Genomic DNA, 20,644 nt, shown 5'->3' with positions numbered 1-20,644 from the left:
GAGTTGGGCAGCTGGGAATGTGGTTTCTGAGCTCATCCATACCCCCTCCAAGGTGTGTGCAATTGCAGTGCATCTTATGAATGTGTATGTTTAAGAAAAGACCAATTAAAGGAAATTCTGAAGCAAATGGGACAAACTGTTTGGTGCTGGAGGGTAGCTGAGCAGCTGCTGTGGAAGGTGACCTGTAAACCCTGTGCCGACTCTGGGCCCAAATGACTCCGGCATATACTGATGGCTGCAGAGTCAGTACGTGTCTGAATTTGACTCTTCTACGTCTACCATCAAGGAAACAAGAAAGGCAGATAATGAAAGACAAGACAAGGAAATTCATTGAGGAAAATATGTATTTCATATGCAATGGGAATAAAATGGAGAAAATAAGGACCAATCAAAGACACATTTTATTTTTTTTTAAAAAAATGTCTGCCTGGAGAATACTGACATCTTTCGTGGCCTGACTCCAGGGTCACCAGCTCTGTGAAGTCTTCCGCACCCTCCTTCCTAGAAGGAACTGGTTACTATTTGTTTCTTTGCCTCTCTCCACCTAGAACAGACCCTATCCTAGTGTCTATGACATGCTGTGGATCTACTTATGACCTTGTGTCTATCCCCAGACCACATCCTTGGGGCAGGGCAGGATCCTGTCTATCTGTCTCTCAGACAGGAAGTATTCCTGACACAGGGTGGATGCTCTGAGTACGTGGCAAAGGGCAAGATTGTTGAGACCTCACTGTCCTGTGGAGAAGGCAGAGCCACCCCCTAACAGTGCTGTGCAAGTCAGGTGTTTCTTTGGGGTGCTCTCAGCAGCTCCCCCAGACGCCCCTGCCCCTCCAGCCCCCTTCTGAGACACCACCCCAGGCCATGGAGATGCAGGCCTTCTCTTACCCAAGGACTCTCTGACCCCAAATGCCTTCCTGCCTCTCATCTTCCATCCCAGAAATTAAATCTCTTTTCTTCCTTTAGGAAAAGGGATCATTTTTCATTTGAAAACATTGAAAAGACAGGAGCAGCTTAACCTGAGTAAGTCTCCAATTGGAGAAATTTCATGAAAAATAATGAAGGGCAAAGAATAGCAGACCTGGCAAATCAAAGCCCTGCCAGGGAGAGACTTGGAAGCATGACTTGGAATCACATTGCTCTTCTCCCCTGGCCTGGACACCCATATCAGACCCATTTTCAAGCCAAGAGTTTTGTTCAGTGTTCATAGCGTTCACCTTGCCAGGTCCTCCCCGAGGCGTCTGAACCCAGAGGGCAGAGCCTGGAGCCGAGCTGTGTGACGTGGCTGGCTGGGGCATTTTCCTTCTCCTGGGGACAACCAAAAGGGTTCTTTCGAAAAGTGACCCTCTCATCACATTTCCAGATCCCCAAAGATGTTGTAAATCAAAGAAAAGTTAAGAAACCTGTATGAACAGAAGATTCCTAACTCCATTTAAGGGAGGTGAACCAATCTTATAAAATCCTTCCAGATAAACTCTCCTTGGTTAGACCTTTACCATCTTTGCTCACTGAATTTTGTTCTCAATGTCTAAGTCTTCTAAACTCTCATTAGCATTTTCAGTGGCATATGTTTCATTTCAGTGGTAAATGTATCAAAGTCACACTAACAACACTCCTACCTCCTGGTGATGCAGTGTCCCCGTGCTACACACCACAGGCGGGCCAGTGGCCTTCTGCCACAAACCTGCTGGCAACAACCTAAGGAGACAGCAGTTCCTAATTCCCCAGGGAAGCATCTCCATGTGTGTAAGTAGAGCCCTAGCAGAGGACACTGCCAGGAAAGGGCTAGAGAATCACGAATTCCATAGCCTGGGAAGAAACTCGGACCTTATTTTTCTCCACTGTCCACTTCTCGAATTTAGTTACAACTTTTCTGAAAATCATCACTTAATTACTACTTGACGACCTCCAGCGCAAGGACTGTCACTCAAGCTATTTTTCTCTATTGTTATGACTCCTGAGTTCCTAGGAGACTCATCCTTAAAGTTAGGCAAAGTCTAACAGCTGGTTAGACTGCTTGAGAAATCTGGGCAACCTGATGTCCTAATGTGTCTAGATTGTTTTTCAAAAATGGAGAGGGCATTTTCTGAGTCTTTTTCTTTTCATGTTTAGACAGAACTGCATCCTACTTTTCTTTGTTGTCCCCACAGTTCTGGGTACTGTGAAGTGGGTTCAGTAAACATGCAGCGAGTCAGCGAGAGAATGACTCAACGGCAGGCCGCTTAGTTGTGTCTCTGTGGTCTCAGGAGGTGGCAGGCAATGCCCAGGGCCCCAGACCCTGGGTCACTAGCCCTGCCTACTGCGATGAGAGGTCCCCAGAGCCAGGGGTGAGGTGCTGATCCCCTGGGGCCACTTGGGGGAGGGAGGGTCCCTCCTTGCTCACCACGGCTTGGACACCTGGGTCCCAAGAGTTAGAGCAGCTGCAAGGCCTGCCCTTTTGCACCTGCCTTGAGATCCAAGCTTCACACAGATGAGCAAACAAGGCACAAGAATCTCCTGCACTGGGCTGGAGTTTCAGGTGCAGGTGCCTGCAGGGTCGCCAAGTGGGCAGTGCATAAAAACTGTGGGGAGGGCAGAAGTCAGGGACACTCTTAATTAGGCAAGAATACAGAATAAGCCACCAGCCTCTGTGGGGGAGGACTAAATTCCAGCTCTTTACCTTACTTGCTGTGGGATTTTAAGCACATTATTTAACTTCCATATTTCACGTCTTAATTCCTACAACTATAAGGTACTGGGTATATATTAATATCACCGATGACACAGGACTGTTGTGAGGACTAAGTGCTGTGTACATTAATTAGAACAGTGCCCAGCACAGAGTAATATATCTATCTTGAGAGATACATTAATATATAGATATATTAATATAATTATACATAATAACAGCATATGGAGTAATTACATACACATAGTCTGACGAAGCCACTCCCGCGTGCTGACCGCATCTGCAGGCACAGCCTGGCAGGGGCCATGCCCACAAGGGGCTGTCGGGAATCACTCTGACCTCCGTGGTCCACCTGATCAGAGTCGGACCGCACCCCTGCAGGGGAAGATTGCTGGGCTGAATGTCCAGCCCCAGCCGGGTCATGAACTGGCCGCTGGACCATGTCGGTGAGTTTGTTAGTGCCTCAGAGCCCTCAGGCGGCCTTACCAGCCTCAGAGGCAGTACAAGGGCAGAGCTCAGGGACTGACAGGGCACTATAATGGTGCCAATCATACAGATATCTGCCGATAAATACGAGGTCTGATGACCCATAAGTGCAGCCTTTCTCTTTTGCAGGCTCTTCACCACCAGAGCGTCTGGGAGTGACCAGTCATCATCCCAGGCTCTCTCTCTGCCCAGTAGGACATCACTATTGTTACTGCACTATTATTATTGTACTCTGACGATTCCCTGTGACTCCACTCCCAGGCCCACTACTTTTGATGCTTGATTTAGGCCTTCCCATCATTCTTTAATTTCAGTGCTGTAAGCCGTCAGAAAGCAAGATGAAGCCAGGAAGAACGACCTCGAGGACAGGTAGGCAGGGGCAGCGGTGAAGTCTGCCTGAGGCCCAGGGGTGGCACAGTGTGTGTGGGCGTCTGGGCCCCTTTCTCCCGGGCACCCCCACAGTCCAGCCTGCGCTGGATGCTTCCAAAGCCCAGACTCACCCCATCCTATCAGGAAATCACATATCCTTGATCACAGGCAAGGGTCCTTGGGACCAGACTGTGCCCTCTCCGCCTGTCAGACGTTGTTCCATCCCCTGGGTTTCCGTTTCAGAGCTCGTGGCCATGACTGCACCAACAGCCTACCATTGCAGTGAGGGAAGAAGCACCAGCTCCTCCCAACAGCTGTCTAATGAGGAGCCCTCCCCATTCTCGGTGTCCTGGACACCCTGTATCACTCTTAACCTCCCCATGGTCCATTTTTGCACAGTCCTTTCAAAATCTGACTTGCAGAAGCAAGCCCCATATTCTACAAGGTTATGACTCACACACCTATCTAAGGCCCAGGCACTCAGCTTCTGCTAAAGAAGCCTGGGTTTAGGCGGGTTGGTTCAACAGCCCTCGGGAAAGAGACTGCAGCAAGGTGACACGATACATGGGACGAGTGTCCTTCTGAAATCCAGGTGGCTGACGATCGTCTCCCTTACACTTGTGGATTCCAGCACCAAATAAATAGCAAACAGTTACATTACACAGTGAGACAAATATAAGTGCATACGTCTGAGACTGGCCATGACTTGACACTGGCTCTGAACATCGATCCCAACTCCCAACGTAAATACGACCTAGGGTTTGGCTGGACATGTGAGAGAAGCTGCCCAGTGGGACCCAATCTAGGTGGCAGTCACGTGGGGCTCCAGGGCGCTCGCACTGTTCCCCAGCCCACCTGAAATGCCTGGGCTTCTTGCTGTCGGCATTCACCATTGTCGCAGAGCAGGACGGCCAGGGCATCCTGAGAAGAACTGATGTAAAGCAGGAGGCTGGGCGCCTGGGCTGTCACGAAGCTAACTGCAATGTTTTCCTTGGATAGAGCTGCATCTGCATACATCACTGAGGATGGGAGGCTTGCATTCTTGGTCACCGGGTATGGTTCTTGAAACATGTAAGTAACTGAAGTGCCAGCCTCAAATGCAGCAGAAACCTCTGCAAAACACAAGAGGGGGAAGTGCACCCTGAAACCTTCAGTGGGTCATTCAGGAGAGCTGTAACTGTGTATTGTTGGCAACCCATGGAGCTCTGTATGAGAGTTTGCACCTGAATTATAGGCTTCCCCCACTATGAAACTGCAGGAATCACATGCCTCCCATGATCATTTTGAAGCAGAAGATGATATTATTTTCAAATGACAAAGCATGGGGCTTGCAGAGGTTAAGTACCTTGCACAGCTGGTAAAAGAGCTCAGATTTGTATCTAGAAGTTCACATCCAGTTTAATATACATTTGCAGAATAACCACCATGGGACAGGCTGATTTCTTGAGATGCAAAGAGAAAATGTCCCTGCCTCCAGGATAGTACAGAGAATTTTACTACAGCCTTTTACTTTCCAAACTGCAGTCCTAACAGCTCTGTGTTTGCCTGGTGCGTTAGGACTGTGAGTGGTCCCTAAACTCCTGAGCACAGGACCCTTGGGGCCAGAAGCACTTCCCTGTGGTGTTAGGCAAAATGTGAGGACTCGTGGAAACAGAAGAGAGAATCTGTGGAAACATTAGGAAACATTTTGGTACTCAAGTTTTTAGAGGTCTAGGAATTGATACTCTTTTCCAAGAAAAAAAAAAAAAGCCAAGACGGGCAAATTGGCCTTCCTATGGAGAGTAATAATGCTGTTAGGGCAACAACAGATAGGGTTCTGCTGCCCCCAGGAAGACAGGTGGCACCTGCGAGCTGGTGCTGTTCGATCATCAGGAGCATACGCCTCACCCAGCCCACCTGGGTAATGTCTTCACTCCAGCTGTCATCATTTTAATTCCATGCCACTTAATCAGAGGCACTAGCTCGGAAGCCTCACTCGATCTCTCCCTGTCTGTGTGGTCCCAGGCAAGTGACAGGGCCTGTGGGGACCGTTTCCTCATCTGACAGATGGAGAGAAGACACTCGCCTCGGTAGTGCTTCCCTGTGGACAGATGAGAAGATGTGCACGCGGCACTTACGAGGGTTAGTCGCAAGTTTGAAATCACGCACTTTCCAGATTGGAGAATTTGCCCTGAACCCATCCCAATTTTCTTCACAAAATATATCTGTTTAATGATGCACATCTGTCCAAATACTAAGCTGTTCTCTTTCGCTCAAGGCTCACTTTCACCTTTATCTCTGTACAGTATCAGAGTAGGGGGAAAGCTTCTTCTGTCAGCAACATACTGAGAACCTCTGACATAAAGACCGGGCAGTAATCATGAGGCCGCTCTGCCAGTTCCTCTTTGTCCCGAAGGATATATGGAATGTTCCCAATTCCCTAGGAAATCCTCTATTGAGTTGGTGGCCCCCAGGACATAACCAAATGTGGCTTTAGCTCCCTAATTCCATTGCGAATTGGTTCCACTTTTGTGAAAATTCGGTAACAGCCTGTACCAATGCCAAAAAACTTAACATTGCATATTCATGCATATTGCTCAGCAGTTTGGGAATACCAGCTGCTTTCTACTAACATTTCAGAGAAAGTGTTCTACATTTATCATTCAGGTTCCAACATCAGAGCTCCTGATTACAGAGATATGCAGAGACTCCTGACCGAGGATTCCCGGTGATCGTCAGTTTGATTCAAGCACTTTCTACATGTGAATTTCCTTGCCACCTTCTGGTCCGCATTTTGAGCCACACTATCTCCCAGTTAACAGAATAATGGCTTTTATTTGAGGTTGGTGTGTGTTCAAATGTAACTACAGTTCAGAGCATTCTATTATGAATAGCACATTAGATATGGGCATATATATTATATTTTCTTCTTTATACTTTGGACAGGAAATTAAAATGAAAGGAATTTTTAAACTAGAAATGTCCAACAGAATTCCTGTCTTCCCTCCTCCCTTAGTCCCAGTTCTAATTATTTTTAATGCTTGGATGTTGTAAATTTCAAGAAGCTCAGTTCAGCAAAACACCTGCATTTGTTTATTCTCTCAATTTCTTATATTTTATAATTTAAGAGGTTAAGCTCACTGATGATATTTAAGGTCCCTGACTGATTTTTTTCAGAACATCCAAAACCACTGGGCTAAATGGGAGAAAACCCTTCGCATGGAGGTGATCTTGCAGAACCATGAAGCTACTGCAGGGCTGGGACCAGTACCAGCGGCGTCCCCTGAGGGCCTGCCTGGCAGAGGGGCTGGCTGGGTATAGTCTGAGGAGACAGGACACACATCAAAAATAATTCTAACAACCCAGTGGAAGAGCCCCAGGGTGTGATGTGTGAGCCACTGGGCAGCCATGTTTCCAGGTGCCCAAGGAGCCAGAGAACACCCGGTGGAGGGCTTGGCTGGGCCTCCCACCAGCAGGAAGGAGGAGGCGTTGCTAAGAAACACGGTGACACTGCAGGGGTGCATGTCTCAGCCTCCAGCCTCCTCGCACATGCCACCAAGCCGCAGGCCATTCAAGGGAAGGCAGAAATGAAGTCGGTCTTGTGGTGGGTAGGACGACTGGAAGAAGTTATGTCAAATCATGGGATGTAGGAGGGACGCAGTAAACAGAGCTGGTCTTAATAATAACAGTATAATTATATTTAGAATTAGAGTAAGGGTTTAGACAGGCATGGGTGATGAGGATACTGGCTGCCTATAATCAGACAGGATGTTATTAATTCAGAAAAACATCCATCAAAACTAAATGGAACAATTGGAAATTTGAATGCTGAGTGGACATTTTATAATAGTTTAAGAATGGTTATTAAAATCTTCTTAGAGTGTTATTCCTGGGGTATGTGTTTTTAGTGACTCTATCTTTTACCAATATATATTGAAATATTTATAGGTAAAATGTTGTGATATTTCAAATTTACTTCAAAGTAATAAAGGAGAGGAGAGGGTTACTGTCAATGTATCGTGAGTGCCATAAGCTGATAATTTTTGAAGCTAAACAGTAGATCCATGGGCTTCTGAGGTCCTTCTGTCTCCCACAGCACATGATTGAATTTTCTGTAGTAAAAAGTGAAATACATACACACACATATATGTGTGTGTGTGTGTGTGTGTGTGTGTGTGTGTGTGTATTAGTTGGCAGGAAGAAAATATTACAGAGTTTTTGACAGGATTTGGCAATTGGCAAAGAGTACTTAAATATACAATATATCTTTTTCACAGATATTTCATTGCTAAGGAAATAAACAATGCATGTGTCTATCACCACATTACTTGGATGCAAAATTTGGGCCAATCTAAAATTCCAAAGGAATAATTAGAGCAATCATGGTAACGGGCGTATGTCCCTAATCCTTGGCAGACATTCTCCCAAGGTCTTTGTGAAGTGCTCACTGGATGCCCACCATAATCCTTTTGTGAAATACTCCTGAATTCAAGTTTTATAGACAAGAAAATGAAGGAATCATGAGGCTTAGTTACATAATCAGTGTCACACGCTAGAGACTATGGGTGAGCCAGGGTCTGAACTCAGGCCGAGTCCCACCACCCTACCAAGCTGAAGTGTTCTGGTGATAGAATGGGTTAAATAGTAGGCAACTCCACCAGATGGAATATATTGCAAACATTACAACTGGTGAGTTAAATAGGAATGTCTATGCATTGAAATAAAGACAATTCAGGTTATGAGATGTAGCCAACAGAATTACCTCAACTCTACTAAATGGAAAGAAAAGAGGAAGAAGGAAATCAGATTTTCTTTTTAATGCTTGTTATTGAGTAATTGGATTGCGTTTTTACTTTTCTAGACTTCCAATTGTATTTCCAAATATAATTCCAAATTGATTATCTAATGTTTAATTAAAAAGTAATTTAAAAGCTAACACCATGACAGTCCTACCCAGATTCTTTGTATAATGGTGAAGGTGGAAGTGGGCTAAAGACAAATGGTGTTGGGGTAGTGGATGTCCACCTGCACAAGAATGAAGCTGGTCCCCTACCTCATACCATACACAACAATTACCTCAAAATGGCTTAAAACTAAATGTAAGGGCTAAAACTACAAAACTCTTAGAAGAGAACATTGGCAATAAATATTCATGACCTTTGGCTAGGCAAGGATTTCTTAGACCTAACACCAAAAGCAGGACAGAAAGGAATCAGTAGGAGATAAGACATCACCAAAAGTGAACACTTTAGTGTTTCAAAAGATACTACAAGAAAGTGAAAAGGACAGAAAATATTTACAAAGCATATATCTAATATGGGAATTATATTCAGAATATGCAAAGAATTCCTACAATGGAACAACAAAAAGAAAAAAAATAACTCAACCAAAAAAATGGGTAAATATTGAGATAGGCATTTCACCAAAGAAGGCATATGAACTGCCAACAGGTACATGAAAATACGTGCAAGGCCCTTAGTCATCAGGGAAGTAGAAGCCCAGAGTGCACACCCACGGGAAGATGGGTCGGGGAGACAGAGAACAAGTACCGGTGGCCATGTGGGGAAGCTGGAATCCTCCTGCTTTGCTGGCTAGGATGTAAAATGGAGCAGCCACTTGGAAAGCAATTTGCTAGTTTCCTCCAAAAGTAAACACACAGGTACCGCTCAACCCGGCAGTCCGGCTCCCAGGAGTACACCCAGGGGAACAGAAGACACAGGTACTCACAAAAACACGCACAAGAGTGTTGGAATTATTCATAAAAACCAGAGGATTGATCCCAGTGTCCATCAACAGATGAATGAACAAACAAAATATATGGCATCCACACAATGGAATAATCTTCAGAAATACAAAGGAATAAATTATGAAAAATGCTACCTTGAAAACTTTATGCAAAGTGAAAGAAACCAGACACAAAAGACCACATAGTATATGACTTGATGCATATGACATGTCCTCAGGGGCAAACCCACAGTGAGAGGAAGTAGATTGGTGGTTTCCAGGGACTGGGGGAGAGGGGCGAATGGGGAGCCGCTGTTGATGGGCATGAGATTTCTTTTGGGTATGAGGAAAATACTCTGAAATTAGTGGTGATGGTTGTGCATCTATATTTATATGCTAAAAACCACTGACCTGTACATTTTAACAGGGTGGATTTTATGGTATATAAATTACATTTCAATAATAAAACAAACAGGAAACACAAAACAACAAAAAATACCTATTTGAATCCTATCACTATATTCCTATACAGACTGGAATTAGGGTCCTAAGGGGAAAAAGGAACCAGACAGTTGCTGGATGGATCTCCAAGCCTGACATTTATTAGCAAGTCCCTAAGCCTCTGTGAATGTCAGTGTTTTCACATGTTAAATGCAGATATTAATATTTTCCCTACTATGCTGGGGGTAGGGGTTATTTGATGCAGTCAACAATTACTAGCTAATTTTGTGATCATTATTCCTTTGTACCATAATCAAAAGAATGTGGATCACCTCGCTGGGCCGTGGTTCTGGCCCAGGCACTGGTAACGGGCGTATGTCCCTAATCCCACTCCAGATGTTTCCGGTACCTGCACACCCTCAAGCACTCATGCCATAGCAAGTTAACAGGGAAGATTGCCCCCCACCAGAGAGCATGCCTGTCCAGGGCCGGCCTGTGGCTAAGGTCTCCCACTGTGCTCCCAAAGTATGTTTCCCAGCAGCAGCTGGCATGGCCAGAGACCTGGTTAACAGGTTCATCTTAGACTCTCTGTAGCTGCTGAATACAAAGAGAATGATGTCCTAGGGGTCGGAGGAAGAGGGAGAAGTTTGGAAACTGAATCATGAAGCAAGCTGAAAAGGCTAAGCACATATTTGTCTGTGTCACATATGGATCAAAATAAAAAGTGGGGAGAGGGCACAGAGGATACTTCAACACAGCAATCAGACGACATGGCGGCAGGGACAGAAGATAATTCATAGGGGTTGGTGCGGAGAAAGGAGCCAGGGAAAAATTAGGCTAAACTTACAACAACATGATCTATGAGATGTCTGAATCATGTCCCTGGAGAAATGCAGAGGTCCAATGTTCTTTTTTTGTTTTTGTTCTTCCCAAACAGAAGAGCTGGGTATACATCCTGCAAAACAATGCTAGCGTCCTTCAGTGAGGGGCCTGGTTGGGTTTATTTCTGCATTTGCCCCTCCTGGGTTGTGGGACCAGACTAAGGGCGGCATTTAATGTTTTCAGGGCAAGTTATTCAGACCTCCCCATGTGAAAATCAAGTCGTGCTTTGCTGGTCTTAGCTCATTGTGAGAGCCTACTGGGGTGGCGCGACTTTATTTTGAGCTTCCACATGGGGACCAACATACAACTGGCCCTAGAATTTGTGCAGCTTCCTTCCAAGAAGCACAATGCTTCTCCACAATAAGCAGCAAGTGATTCAGTCTAACTGGGGAGACCAGCATGAATGAACAAAGAGCTTCGATTACGTGCCCTTCAAGGCGAACATTTTTTGGGGGGCTCTTTTTTCCCCAGTGCTTTAAAGTTCCAATGGTAACATGGACTAAACAAAGCATCTAGGAGAGGTGTTAGGTAATGTGTTTTAGTGGACTGAGAAGAGTTATGTATAACTGCCATCATTGTTTGTATGTAAATGGTGTTCCAAAGTGATAAAAACATTTTGATAGTTTAATGCTGCTTTTGAAATACCGTTTACATTCTTTGGTCAACAAACATTTTTTTTTAATCAACAAAGTAAACTTAAAAATTCTGCAAAGGTCAGGTGAGAAATTGGGGATCAACAGAGGTGAGGCTTAGAACCTCACCACTCCTGTTTTGAGAGAAATCTTCTGCATCCGTGGATGTTTTATTGCCCTTGTCTAGCTTGGATTAACACATAGTCTACAGGCACACACCTGATCATCTACATTTGCTCTCTTACAACACTGAACTATGTTTTCTACCTTTATCTTGCATCTACCTACCACTTCAGCATTTTATTTAAAATAATAATAATAATAATAATAATAATAATAATAATAATAATAATAAAGGGAGAAATGTGGGATTTACATATAAATCAAGTATAAAAATCAAACGAATATTCATATTTGACCTGATTGTTTATAGTTCATAATGCGTGATCAAAACCAAAGTTTCTGTGATGAATGCCCTTGTACTGTTCACCATGTAAGAACTTATTCATTATGTAAGAATTTGTTCACCATGTAAGAACTTGTTCATTATGCTTTAGAAGATTGGAGACTGACGAGAACTAGGCTGGGGGTTGATTAATGATTGTGCATTGAGCATTGACTCCCCAATACAGAATTTTATTGTTGTCAACAACCATTTGATCAATAAATATGAGAGATGCAAAAAAAAAAAAATTCTGCAAAGGTTGATACTGGACCTCATCTTTGCCCTTTTATTTGAGAAACACTAAGTATTTATACTGAATGATGAAATTTTATAGTTTACAGAGTCATCATGAAATTATCTAGAGAATTCACACCATGACTATCACTCCTGGCCCAAGGCAGATACCCTCAGGATCAGCTTTGGTCAAGGCAACAAAGTCATACGGTCAGGAGGGCTGTGGAAAGACACTGGGGCAGGAATTTTGGCTCTTTGTTCTATCCCTTTCCAGCCCCCCATGACCTGAAGTGAATCGCTGAGCAGGGCTTTTAAATCTTCCAACCCCACCTGTGTCACCTGCAGAACCGATTTTACTAGATGCTTGATATGTGTCACTAACTTAACTACATACTCCCTACCAAAAAGGATTTAAGGTGGCTTATGTATCTCTAAGGCCCCTCCAGGGCTGTAGTCTTGGCTCTGTGATTGCTCTTGTGGACTGAGTCATGGAACTGGAAATATAAGATCAACCCTCACTGCCTGGCTGACAGAAATGAGTCCACTCTCCCAGTGGGCAGCTGGCTTCTGGCACTAGGATGGCATCCTGTTACCCTCCATCCAGCTCAGCGGCAGTGCCATGCCCAACAACTGTGATGAGTATCTGTCATCCTGGCCGGGAGCTCTGCCCGTCTCACCCAGGAGACTGAGGGAGGTGATGCATCATGGGACTAAGGGCACAGCCTGACCGTGGCTTGCAGGTGCCACACGACAGCACGTGTGGAAACCATAGCGCCTATTGTACCTGTGTAGAAGGGCCCTTCATAGGACGAGTTGGTGCAACCGTAGAAGTACCCACTGAGCTTCTCCACGCACTTGCCCCGTTGTGGCAGGTATGGCCATAACTGCTGCAGTGGCCTGGGCATCCTGGCCGCACGCTGGGTGTGACCTTTGCCCTCTCCTCCTCCAGGTCCAGTTTCTGCCCATTCAAGTGCAGGGAGTGTATGCCTCCTAGGAAGCCTTTCTGTCTTCATGATGTTCCCCCTGAAAAATACAAGGAATACACATCAGGCCTCACAGGGTTCGATGCCGTTAGTTCAACGTTGACATTGTTAACAGCTAATTAGTGTCCTGTTGTCATGCTGTATTGAACTTCTCTATTAAAGTTCCCAGTAAGAATTAGGAATTCAGGGGGCCTGGAAAGAGTATGTCTTTCTAGGCTGGGAAACCCCCTCTTCATCCTGCTACTGAAAAAATAATAAAAGACTATCTAGTTCATGCAAAATCCTGAACTTTACATGGTTAAGAATGAAACTTCAGATGGCCATGTTCCTTGCAAATGAGATAAAATATGCTCTTGCACAGTCTGTCACAGACTTTTTGGTAGTGGAACACACATGCAGATTGTCCCTCATGGCAAAGTCAGAAGCAAGCTATTCGGGGCACCAAGTTAGGAAACTGCGATAAGTTTTGTAAAGCTCATGGAACACAGAGCGGTGTGCTGTGCAGAGGGCGGACCTCACGGCCAGAGAGCAGGGAGTCAAGCTCTGTGTCACTGGCTGATTAGCCACATTGGCCACCACATCCCCAAGCCTCAGCTACTCGAGATGTAAAATAAGAATGAGTCTATTTTGTGTGTTTATGCTACAGATTTGGTTAGACCGTGACTACAGTGCATGCTCAACCATCGCTCGACACGTCCCTTCTCCTGAGCCCTCCCAACGGCTGGGACCAGAGGTTGTCAATGTAGCTGTGCAGATTAATTGCTCCAGATGTTTATTTAGAAGGGAAGGTTCTCCTTCTGGAGCACAGAATAGGACTGTAACCCAACTTTCTGCGCAGGGCACACCTTGAAGTTTCCAGAGAGATTCACAAAGCCCATAGCAAATTATTCAAGAACAGAGGAGGCTCGAAGCCATAACTGTTAGAAAGCCAGGACCCCACCAGGTTAGCCCTTTGGTAAAATGATGTGTACTGAGAAATGACAGCCAAGAAATTAAGCCGAATCCCATCTTCAGATATTTACTGGGTTCTGGGAATGCTGAGTAATCCAGAGAAGACAGGTCCAGCCTGCCTTTAAGTTCTATTCCAAATCCAACGGTGTGGGCTCAGGTCCACATTCCTGAAGAACTGAGGGACACACTGTGGTCCTGAAGGCTGCAAAGGGCACCCCTGGAGAGGAGATGTGCAGGAAGATGTCTGGAGCAGGACCCTCTTGTCATTTGTCATCTCCTTCCTCAGGCCTTTCTTAGCCTCAGTCATTTCTAGCTCATCAGCCTGAAACTTTATTAAATCCTGGTCTAGAAAACTACCAGATAAAAATACACTCCTAGCAAGGTGGGAACAGATGAGAATTCCGAAGGATTTATATGAGACTGGGAGTCTCCATGTTAAACAGGAAACTAAATCTAAGTTAAAGATAAAAATAGGCAACCAAAAGATTTCCGGCATCAGTCACCCTAGCAACGTGGACAAGGAAATAATTGGAAATGGGGATGGTGAGGGTATAGGGTGGATATTCGGGGGTCAGGAGGTATTCCATCTTCCCTGAATCATACCAGGTCATTGGACCTGTACATATATGTATAACAGTTACTGTCTGCACCAAAAAAATGAGAAAGGACATTCCTAAAGAATTAATCGAATCCCTTATTCTAAAGTAATGCTAAAATACCACTGAATTTTCTGTTCTGATAAGTGATACCCAAGCAGGCCAGGAGGTCAAACCCAAATTATATCCTCCTGTCTGTCTCAGTTTTGGTGAGTATATCTCCTTTTAACCACAAGATAAATCAACTACAAATACAAGCAGATCATAAAGTAAGGTTCATTATTTCTTTTCCAGAGACTGTGTAGAATAAAGAGGGGAGGATTTATGGAGTCAAATGTTTTTTCAAATATTTTTTCCCTTATTTTTCAGTCTTTCCCTGTGGTAGATTTGAATAACTCTTCATATATCTTGTTAGTGGCATTTTTCTTCCAGCAGATGTGGAAAATGCAAACTCTGCTGCACATTTTCTCACAGGTGACAGTCAACACGTTTAGAAAAGGAGCAGAAGGTGGCAGGGGCATTTTCTCTGGCAGCAATGTACCCCTTGAGGTCTGAGACATTTAAAGTACAGTGAGAATGACCCAAAACTAGGGGAGCCTTTCAATCCCAACGCTGACAAAACACCGTGACACAACGAACTATGAACTAAACTGCACAATGAATTATATTTCAGTTTTCACCAGGCTGTTTTTTATTCTTTACAAAGGAGAAATTAGAGGTCCAGCTCCTTTTCCTTTATGGAGAGGTAGCATGTGACTGAGGCTAGAATAATCTGAAAAGGTGCCCCTGGCGCCCACACTCACACCTGGTCTCTACTTCCTGACGCTACCTACTACTTGTAGTTGGAGGCATGACTCTTTGTCTGAAACTTGAATTCTGCAGAGCAGGGCAGCCACAGCCTTCCCTCCCCCTGGCTCACAGCCCCTCTCCCTGGCCTGCCCAGCCTGGGCATTTGCTTTCTGGGGTGTCTCTGCTTCCTCCCCACACCCAGAGGTGAGGTCAAAGTGCAACCCCCTCAGGCCTCCTTGGAGCCCTCAGCAACCCTGTAAACCATCTTCTACCCTGACTTCTCGTCATGTGCCACTTTGCAATCAGAAAACCAACTGAGTGTGAACATTTGATTCTGTCCTTCCTGTTTAATGTCCTGGAGTGACTAGTCCTTGTCTGGAGCAGTGAGCTCAGCTCTCTCAGCAGAGCTGACGGAGCGTGACAGATCTGGCCTCCTCCCACACTCTCTGCTCTGACCTCAGTGCCCCAGGCACCCTGAACTAATGGCCCCACCAGGCCCCAGGTCAGCTTTGGCTTTGGGCTCTTCCTGTGCCCCACTTAGGTGGGGTGTTGTCTTCCCCCAGCCCTCCACTGCTCACGCCACTGTCCTGCATGGCAGAGCTCAGCCTCAGCTGCACCAGGGTCAGCTGGGGTGACAGGTGTGCGCTGTGCTTGGCCAAAACCCCAGCAGGACCACTTAACCAGTGGACATGGCCTTCCTGTGACTTTGCAACTGCTGCTCTAATAGAATGGCTTTTCTCCTTACTTGTCTGCATCTTGTCCAGAGTTCACTGTAAGGCTGGAAAAGCAACAACAGAAATGTAACATTATTCTTAGAGCAACTGGAAGTCATGTTTTTTGAGGCTCCTACTTAATCTGCAAGCCGCTTGAAAATCAGAACTGTACCGCTAATTCTAAAAAAATATATTGGTATGCCGAAACTTGCTCATTCTGCATTGAATGCTCAGCGGGAAAGAAGGTGTCGTTCATATTACTCATGTTGCACAATGAGGAAGCAGCGTCAGAAAGATTGCTTCTCCAAAGCTGAGAATCAGACACAGCGAGGAGTCAGGCTGGGATCTCTTGGCCTTCAAGCGTGCACACCTTCGGAGCCCTAAAATCCTAAAACAAACGATCTGACGGACACAGCACCGTCGACAGGGATGTTCCGCCTCCTTCCTCTGGTTTCAGATGGTTTCTCCCTCCAGGCGACGTGCACGTGTGCGTTTATCCTCTCAGCTCCCCATCACTCTTCCTGACAACTCACACCACTAGTCGGCTCGCCCAGCCAGAAGCAACTCTGCATGAAGCTCTTCAGCTGGCCCTTGGCATCCAGCATGTTTATGATGATGATGTTTCCTTGGACTGAGTATGAATCAACTCTTAAAAACATCACTATCATCATTCTGTGCCCCTCATAGAAAACCTCCACGTGTCAGCTCGACACACGCTCATTGCTTCCAGAGAACATCTCAGTTCCTTGGGCCCTTCTTGAGCGCACGTGCAAGAGCCCGTATTTCTCTCCTGTGGGCCTGCCTGCCTTCCTGGCCACACGCAAGCCAAACTTTTACGTGGAGGGCCCTTTCCCTGGAAAACACTGAATGTGCCACCTCAGGCCACTGTTGCACAGAAACGAGCAGTGTGACTTCCTTTCTTCCCTCCCCTCCCCTCCCTTGTCTTCCTTTTCCTTCCCTTCCCTCCCCTTCTCTCCTCCCTCCCTCCCTCCCTTCCTCTTTTTTTCTTTCTTTCTGTTGCTTGCCTATTGCTCCTCATTTAACAGTCAGTAACTGCTTTCTACATGAACTACTTTGTCTGAAGTCTTCAGCCAGCTGAAGTACAGGCATATTTACCACCTAGATTTCCAAATCTGAAGTGGCAGCAGGCTTGGCATGTATATTAGGGATAAAGACACACACCCTCACCATCCGTTACCTTCTGTTTTTGCCTGGCCTCTCTGACCGGAAGAGTCTTTAACCAGAAGGAAATTCTAGTGGAAACTTCCGTTCAAAATGTGATTTCCTTAAGGACAAAGTACGCATCTGGTGCGTGTTGCCATACAGAGTGATTTCTTACTCATGAATCAACAAACACAATGTCTGACAACACAGATGACACTCATGAGATGTTTAAGAGGCAAAGTGATGACAGCGATAGTCAGTGTGAGCCAGGAGCTTCCTGCGTAGAAGCCACCTTCCATGCACGGTGCTTCCCGGGCGCTCCCTCCCGCCGAAGGTCCAGGGGATGGGACAAAACTGCGTGATGACCAAACAGCCTTAAAGGGCAAAAGACAAACTCCTGTGAAGGAGGAGAGACTGTGGCGCCTGCCAGAGCAACTGGGTGAGAAATACAGCTGAGCCGCAGGTCCTTTCTGGCATCAGGAGAAGACCTGGCACCTTCCAGGCTCGCTGCCTTGCCAGCTTGCTGCCCAGTGGGAGGGGTGCCAGCGTCTCCTGGGCACTGGGATCCTGACAGACACTTTGATTAGTTTTCCTCAGGGTGGCCCTGCTGAGCAAAGGTATTGCCCAGCAGCTAACCCACAGACTCATTCAAAGAAACAACCAGATAAAGTAAAAGCCTCTAATTATAAGCTTTAAAGAATTTTCCTTAACAGTCGACATGAACCAGAGTGATTTTACGGATGAACGCAGGAGACCCTGAACTGTAAGAAGAGCCTACAATTCACTAAAAGGAAACATCCGTGGTAGGTCAGGGCTGGCCAGATCTCACAGTCCAGTCTATTAGTGCCTTCACGACGTCGGGATGCATTTATGCCACAGCCACTAGGCGGCTTTTCTTATTCTGAGCTTTCTTCCTGCAACTGATGGCTGCAGTGTGACTAGGGACACATAGTCAAATGTGAGAAGCAACTCTTGTCAGAAAAATTACCTACAACTTGGAAACAAAGCAGGAAAATAGAAGGATAATTTTTCCATTAAAGATGAAAATAATTTATAACTCTAAAGATGGCCTGTTGAACAGCAGTTTTGTGTTTAACCTGACAACTGAATCCTTACATTTTCATTGTTGTTAAGTTGCCTCTACACACCTAGTTTTTCAGATGCTCTCTGGCCTGGTTGTAACATCTTACAGACGCCCTCATTAATTAACAAGTTATATAAAATCTTTAACACATGTTCATTTTCTGTTTGCCTGAGACTAATGATCTTGCCTTTTTGAAGATTATATTTGAATATATAGACTGTATCAATTAAAACAGTGTTTCTTATTATTAGAAAGTATAAAACTGTGATGGAAAGCTCTTGATTCCATATGCACCATTACAGAGACAATAATAATAATAACAGTAAAAATAGAAGTGTTTAGTCCTTTGTAAACATTAAGCTGCAGCAAGCTGGACACATTATCCTCTACATTTTCCTGCTGGGAACGCCAGGTGCCCACGGAGCTTAAAGGGCCTTCAGGACGAAGAGGAAGGAAGCGACGTGACATTGCAGAAAAGGAAGGAGGTGAAAAATGAGAGTGAGCACACAAGGCGCAAAAAATGATGGATCCAGAGGGAACACGAAGGCAGCGGCTCTGGAGGGGAGGGGAGCTCGGAGGCCGGGGACTCCAGCCTACCGAGGGGCTGTGAGAAGGAACGGATGCTCGCACGCATGGGGTCCTCGGTCCCCGTCCGCACCCGACTCCTGGAGCGGGGCTCCTCCGCGCGCGAGCCGCTTCCTACCCAGGCCTGCGTGGCGAGCCCTCCCGGGCCTGCGCCGGCCTGGCCAGCGGGCAGCGGCCTCCCCCTGAGCCGCCCCAGCCCGCGTGCAGTTGCCAGTCCAGCAAAATGGTGCAGGCTGGGCTGTGAGGGGCCCACTCCCGGCCTTAGGGAGACTCCGGCCGAGGAAGAAGGGGACGCGGCTGATGCCAGGCGGAATGAAGGCGGCGTCTTACCCGAGAACAGCACTTCAGTCAGGAAGGCAGGGAGACCTATTGGCCTTTGCCACGGCTTCGTCCCAGCCGCAGGCCGAGGGAGGGCCAGGAGGGGAGAGCACTGGGCGCGCAGGGGGCACCACGCGGCGGGGACGGGGCGGCCAGCATCCGTGCGCACCCTGGCGCTGGCGGCCGTGGGACCCCCTCCCCGGGGAGGGCCCTCTCCTGCCTGGGCAAGGCCGTCACTGCCAGGCCTCCTCCTCCATCCCGCGTAAAGGAAGCCCACCGTCCTGAGCCGGAGCCGGGGGCTGAGTGGGGCGGGCGCTGAGTCCGCAGGGACAGCTCGTTAGCAAGCCCGGGGTGCCGTGCGCCGCCCGGAACTGTGGTGGGGGAACCTCTGCCTCGAGCTGCGTCCGCGGCACCTCCCGCATCCGACGCGCCGCCGTGGGGGGGCCGCTTCTCTGACTTGTGCAAAAGGACAGCGTCCAGGGTGGGGCCGGATGCCTCCCCTGAGAGCTATTGCAGCAGGTGACTGTGTTTGTGAATGTCAAATATCACAAATTTCTAGGGGAGGGAATGCCTCGTTATCCCACCAAGCCAGAAACACAATCTCCCATTTGAAAGGATCTTTTGCTTGCAACTCCACTCTAATAACCCCTAGGAATTTCCAGTTGGGAGGAGAAACGTCCTCTGCCATAGTCAACTTTCAACTGATTTGGGAGGCACTGAGTATGAAGCCCAAGGGCAGACGGAAAATCTGAGGCCCAGAAAAGGTAAAGGACATGACTTGGACTATGAATTATCTGGTAAGGGAAGGGCCAGTGTTTGGAGCTCTGCATTTGATCACTTTCATTAACTGACTGGACATTTAGTGAACACTAAATACACCAGAGAACCTACAACGGGCGTCTGGACTAAAGATATTCGAGGCTATGTGCGCCCACTAGGAAACCAGTGGAGGGCCGAGAGGCATGATCAGGGGGTTACCATTCAGCACGATGGGCCTCCTCACAAGGGTGGAGGGTTGCGCTGGGGAACAAACGCCCCTGTGGAAACACAGCTCATCTGAACAAGCAAAAGGCTGTATCCTCAAGGAACATGGTCTGCCAGGCTGGGGTTCCCATCCTAGTTAGTGGGGGAGGACCCCCGGAAGGGGCTGAGCCGAACAGGGCAGACCCAACTCCAAGGAACCCACTGACTTTACAGAGTCCTGGAGGAGAAGGTGGGAGAAGAGGAGGCATTCTTCTACGGCTACTCCTCAGGAGGGAGGAAGAAGAAATTTCATTTAAGAAAGTTACTTTGATTTCAAAAAGTGTGTGTGCGTGTGCACGTGTGTATGTTGTAAAACAACCCACCTGATTTGGCCTCAGGTTGTGTTCCCCAGAAAGCAGGCTACGGGATGGAGTTAAAGGGCAGGAGGTTTGGAGGGGAGCCTTGGGAATGCACCCCGAGATGGGAGGAGGGAAGAGGGCGAGAGAGGAGGGTGGGCTGGGCGCAGGCTAGACCACGGCTGTGCAGCCCATGGGAGTACGGGAGCCAGGACCACTACCTGAGCTGGGCCCAAATGCCGGCCCGCATGCCCTGGGTTCTGCTGGCACTGCATGCGACCCCTG

At 46.9% G+C, this 20,644-nt stretch overlaps 1 protein-coding gene across 2 annotated transcripts in view; it reads right to left on the bottom strand.

Moving 5' to 3' along the window:
* Window positions 1-421: 421 nt before the first annotated feature.
* Window positions 422-20,644, bottom strand: part of LOC140845159 (contactin-associated protein-like 5) — a 99,828-nt gene continuing 79,605 nt past the window's right edge. For both annotated transcript variants that reach the window (XM_073218907.1, XM_073218908.1), the window contains 2 exons: window positions 12,642-12,880; window positions 422-4,632 (listed from right to left, as the gene is read on the bottom strand). In XM_073218907.1, the coding sequence (XP_073075008.1) occupies window positions 12,848-12,880 (33 nt within the window). In that variant the 3' untranslated portion in view covers window positions 422-4,632; window positions 12,642-12,847. The remainder of the gene's footprint in view (window positions 4,633-12,641; window positions 12,881-20,644) is intronic.

This window comes from Manis javanica, chromosome 12 (assembly GCF_040802235.1).
Source record: "Manis javanica isolate MJ-LG chromosome 12, MJ_LKY, whole genome shotgun sequence".
Classification (NCBI taxonomy): domain Eukaryota; kingdom Metazoa; phylum Chordata; class Mammalia; order Pholidota; family Manidae; genus Manis; species Manis javanica.
The sequence above is the reverse complement of the archived record's forward strand: the minus strand, read 5'-3'. Positions and strand labels throughout refer to the sequence as shown.